Raw genomic sequence first — 5,523 nt, 5'->3', positions numbered from 1 at the left:
AGATGTCAAGTCCCCCCAAATTATATAGATTTTCAAACAAAATCCCAGCAAGGATTCTTTTTGGGAGGGAGGGTAGAAACTAACAAGTTGATTCTAATATTTATACAGAAACTTTTACAACAGCCAAGATGGTCTTGAAGAAGAAGGAAAAAAGTTGGAGGACTAATATTACACATTTCAAGACAGTGGAATACTGACAAAAAGACAAATAAATAAAGCAAAATATAGAATCCAGAAAAAGAGCCACATAACCACATATATATTATGTCACCTGATTTATGATAAAAGCTCCCTGTAATTCAAATGGGCAAAGCTGGTCTTTTTAAGAAATAGTGCTAGAACAACTACCTACTTGACTGGGGAGAAAAAAAATTAACCTTTACCCCTACTTCTCACCATACACAAAAATTAATTCAAGATGGATCACAGACCTAAACGTGAATGCTGAAATTATAAACCTTCTAAAAGAAAACAAAGGAGAATATCTTCAAGATCTTGGGGTATATATAAAAAAGCACTAATCATAAAAGACAAAGGTCTAAAAACTTGCTAGAAAAATAGGGAAAGAGAAAAACAGGCAATCTTTAAAAAGAGTTTTAAATGTTCAAGGACACTCAAAACTTGAGAAATAAAAAAACAACACTGAATACTATTTCTCATCTATTACACTGGTGAAAACTAAAAAGCATGACAACACATTCTGTTGGCTAAGCTGTGGGAGGGAAACAGGCATCCTCATACACTGCAAGTGGGAATGAAAACTGGTACAACAGTTCTAGGGGGGAATTTGGCAATGCCTATCAAACCCATATAACATTTACCTTTTCATCCAGCAATCCCACTCCTAGGAATCTACCTTAAAGATATCCCTCCAGCAATACAAAAACACATACATACTCTACAAGGTTATTTATTACAACAGCACTGCTTCTAGTAGCAAAATATTATAAATGACCTAAATATCCACACATAGGAGAGTGGTTGAATAAGCTATGATAAATCTACACACTGCAGTTTATGTAGCTGTAAAAAAAAAGAAGTTTGAATATCTCTTTGAACTGCTGTGGAGTGATATCCAGGATATATCATTAAGTGAAAGCAGCAATGTACAAAAGAGTACCTAGAGCATGCTACCTTTAATGCAAAAAGATGTCATTCAAAAGAAAATATGTAGGGCCAGCCCGGTGGCGCACTGGATAAGTGCGCCGCTTGGGAGTGCACCGGCGCTCCCGCTGAGGGTTCGGATCCCATGTGGAGACCGGTTCCCGCTCACTGGCTGAGCGCGGTGCAGGCGCAACACTGAGGGTTGCGATCCCGTTACTGGTCAGTAAAAAAGACAAAAAGGAAAAAAAAAAATATGTAACTGCTCATTTATGCAGAAGAAAATACAAGAAGGATAGAGCAAAAATTAATGAAGCTGATTATGTACAGGGAGTAGAAGGGAACCAGTTTAAGGCTTTCACACACAAAATATTGTGGCATGCTACAATGAACTAGGATGTGGGGAAACCCAAAATGCAACATATTAATTTAAATGTATGAAAACAGAGTAACAAAACTACATTGAAGGGAGTGGCAAAGAAAAGAACTAAACTGAGTAACTCTGGAAAAATGTTTTTGACTATATATATATATATCATAAGGTTAAAGAAAAACAGAATTGCACACAAACACTCAACTGTAGTTAGTAAACTTGTTTTTTTGTTTTTTTTTTAAAAGATGACTGGTAAGGGGATCTTAACCCTTGACTTGGTGTTGTCAGCACCACGCTCAGCCAGTGAGCGAACCGGCCATCCCTACGTGGGATCCGAACCCAGGGCCTTGGTGTTATCAGCACCGCACTCTCCCGAGTGAGCCACGGGCTGGCCCAGTAAACTTGTTTTTTACATGGGTGTGGGTTAGCAATTTTGAAACTACTTTATATGTATTCTAGAATAGAGCAAATTATTGATATTGAGAAGCAGCTTTCTCACTTTGGAGAAAGGAGTAACAAGGCAATGACCAAACTTGATGGGAGACAACTCTCCATGGGTCTTGCATGTTTTCTGCACATCTTGCCAGTTCATATACTAAGTGCTTTTTTTTCTGGTCTATTTTCCCAAGATGTTTATATAGTAAATAGCCTTGGAAAATGGAGAGAGTCTCCCTCCACAGCAAAGGGCAAGCAAGCATGCTTACTACCCATTATAAACAATTCAGGTTCCCTAACGTCAAGAGAGCACACAAAAACCTGTGTATTTTACATTATCCTATGAGTGTAACTAAACCAGTGCAAGAATATGTTGATAATCTGACTATTGCTATGAGCAATAAACTGTCCTTCACTTCTGACCCAGAAGTCTAATGTCTTCTGCCAGCATCTGTGAAACTTTGGCAAGCTAACTTGTTAGCTTACAAGCACGGTAAAACCTCAGATACTTAACAGTTCTTGACAGAAACTTGTAGTATTAGATTGGAATTGAAGGTATGCGTGTGAACTAGTGGTTTTACATATATATAAAATAAATAGATATGTAACAAATAGATAGATACAAATGTATGAATAGACATTTGTATATTTTCTAGCTCTCTCCGTTGACTAGAATACAGCAATGACAATCCACTAGCAATAAATACACCAAGTGCTCAGGTCTTGGTTTATAAATCTATTCTTCAGTAAAAGAAACTAGGACTCCTTGGAGAAATTGCTGATTCCAGAGCTGGAAGAAGGAAAATACAAGATGAGCCTGGAATATCTTCTGGTGCCAGAAAGTAAGAAAATGCTTTTAAAAAAAAATGATGGCATGTGATGGTATGCTGAAAGGACACAGGAGCCAGCTTAAGGAGCTCCTAATGACCAAATGTGGGACAATTTGAGCAACAAAACAAATCATGATAATAATGGATTAAAACTCCTAGAATATAAATATCCATGAGCCCATAAATAAATAATTGAATAAACACATAGAGAAGGAACAGCCTTACAGTAGAATTTAAATTCATAAATGTAGAAAGAATGAGGGAAAAATAAAATCACCTTTAGGCAAATATCACAATATCTACAGACAAGAATTATCAGTGGACATGAAAATTAATGGGTGAAAAGTATGATGAGAAACAGGATTCTTGCACAGTCTCAAAGTATCTTCTCCCAAGACACATATTAAGAGGAAAAAAAAGGAGGAGAAATACAGAGGAGAAATCTGGCAAACACCACATTAACCAAGTGATCAATGTTAACTTTACCAGTAATGAGATAAACTAATATCATATAACTCCTGATATGACACACTGAAAAGGACACAACATCATTTCTGTGATTTTCTTGCTAAAAATACATAGTCTAAATTTAACCATAAGGAAACATCAAACAAACCCAAATTGAAAGACATTCTACAAAATAACGGGCCAGTACTCTTCAAAAGTGTCAAGGCTGTGAAAGATAAAAAGGACTAAAGAACAATCTCAGATGAGAGGAGACTAATAAGACAAGACAAATAAATTAACTGGATCTGGAAAAGAAAAGGACAATTAGGAAATTTTAATAACTGTAAATTAGTTAAAAGTCTTGTACCATTGTAAATTTCCTGGTTTTCATAATTTGTACTGTGGGCACCTGGGTGAAGAGTACATGGGAATTCTTTACACTGTGTTCACAACATAAAAATAAAATTTTAAAAAACGGAAAAAGAATTTAAAAGTGGAAAGTGGGCAAAAGGAGCCTGAATAGACATTTGGAAAAAGCGGATATACAAATGGCCAGCGCACATATGAAAAGGTGCTGACCATCATTACACATCAAGGAAATGCAAATTAAAACTATGATGAAATTCCACTACACAACCAACAGAATACTTAAAACACTAGAAATACCAAATAAGAGAGAGGATGTGGAGCAACTGGAACTCTCACACATTGCTGGATGGAGCATAAACTGGAACAACCACATAAGCCTACCCTATGATCTAACAATTCCACTCCTAAGTATTTACCCAAGAGAAAAGCATTCACAGGAGAATGTTCATAGCAGCAGCATAATTTGTAATAGCCCCAAACTGGAGACTACACAAACATCCATGACAGCAATTAATACATTGCAATATATTCCCAAATGTAATGAGAGTTAAGTACACTTACACTGAACAGCGTAGATGAATTTCACAAACATAATATGGAACAAAAGAAGCCAGGCATAAAAGAGTGCATGCTACATAATTCCAAACATACAAGAACATGAAGTTCAATAATGGGCAAAACTAATTAAAGGTGACAGAATTCTGAATAGTGACGTCGGGGGAGAAATGACTGAGAAGGGGCATGAGGGAAACATCCGGGGTCCTGGCAAAGTTCTTAATTTTGATCTAGGAGATTATTACACAGCTGTATACTTAAGATTTGAGCACTTTACTATATGTAGGCTATATCATAAAAGTTATCAAAACCATGTTTTGGTAGGGATATGGAGTAATGTTCCAAACGCTGCTGTGCAAGTATAAATTTGTGCACCCATTATGGTATATATTATGGCACTATTTAATAAAATGGAAGATATTATGACTCCGCAATTGCGCTGGCAGATAACTTCAAGCATGTGTACACTATATTAAAGAATGTTCGTAGCAGCATTGCCTATAAAATCAAAAACTAGAAATAAATCAAATGTCCATCATTATTTAGAAGGGATGAATACTTTTGATATACCTCAAAGGCTGGAATACAATACAGCAAAGGAATTGAATGAACTGCTATTATATCTAATGTGGATAATTCTCACAAACAAAAGTTGTACAAATAAAAGACAAAATGACGACATTCAAATAAAGGTTAAAAAACGGGGGAAAACTAGAGTGGTAATGCTTAGAGAGGTGATAAAACTTTATACACTTACCCAGTCACAGAAACCTACCCGCACACCCACCATGAGGACACTCGGGTACAGCAAACTCACATCCAAACCAACAGGGCTACACACCCTGGGCCTCAAACGGTCACATAAGCACAATCGTACACTTACCAGAGGGACACTCACAGTCACAACCGCACTGTCACAAGCACCTCGCTCCTGCACCTGCTCACAGTCACGATTACATACTAAGCACAGACGCATACATAGATACAACCACACAGAACTCACAGGTATCCCCACCTGTTCTGGCCGCACACGGTCACACTATCACACACCACTACGGTACAAACTCGATAACACGCAACCATTCACAAGCTCCTCACACTCGCGCACACAATGCCGCAGCTGGTCCCAATCTTTCTCTCACACACACACCCACCACGGAGCAGTCACAGGCTCCCAGACTGCGCTGCCCACGGTGGAATCGTTGCACACAATCCCACGTTGCACACAATCCCATTGTTGGCCTGCCACAATCCCACGGTTATTCGCCACATGCCACCACACAGATACAACCCCACAATTCCAGTATCACCTCCGCCGCCGCACAAAGCCAAGGCGCCGGCTCGGGCCCCGCCCTCTCCTCGGCACCTCACCTCAGGCCTCCCCAGCTTCCACAGCAGCACAACCCTCCGCAA

At 38.5% G+C, this 5,523-nt stretch overlaps 1 protein-coding gene across 1 annotated transcript in view; it reads right to left on the bottom strand.

Annotated features, from left to right (window-relative positions):
- The window catches only part of ZNF566 (zinc finger protein 566), a 32,331-nt gene extending 27,245 nt beyond the window's left edge, over positions 1–5,086 (bottom strand). The window contains exon 1 of the mRNA XM_008583329.1: positions 4,868–5,086. Within this exon, the coding sequence (XP_008581551.1) occupies positions 4,868–5,086 (219 nt within the window). The remainder of the gene's footprint in view (positions 1–4,867) is intronic.
- Between the last annotated feature and the right edge of the window lie 437 nt (positions 5,087–5,523).

The sequence above is a fragment of the Galeopterus variegatus genome, unplaced genomic scaffold, assembly GCF_000696425.1.
Source record: "Galeopterus variegatus unplaced genomic scaffold, G_variegatus-3.0.2 Scaffold2888, whole genome shotgun sequence".
Classification (NCBI taxonomy): domain Eukaryota; kingdom Metazoa; phylum Chordata; class Mammalia; order Dermoptera; family Cynocephalidae; genus Galeopterus; species Galeopterus variegatus.
Note: the sequence above shows the minus strand (reverse complement) of the source record. Positions and strands in the feature narration are given on the sequence as shown.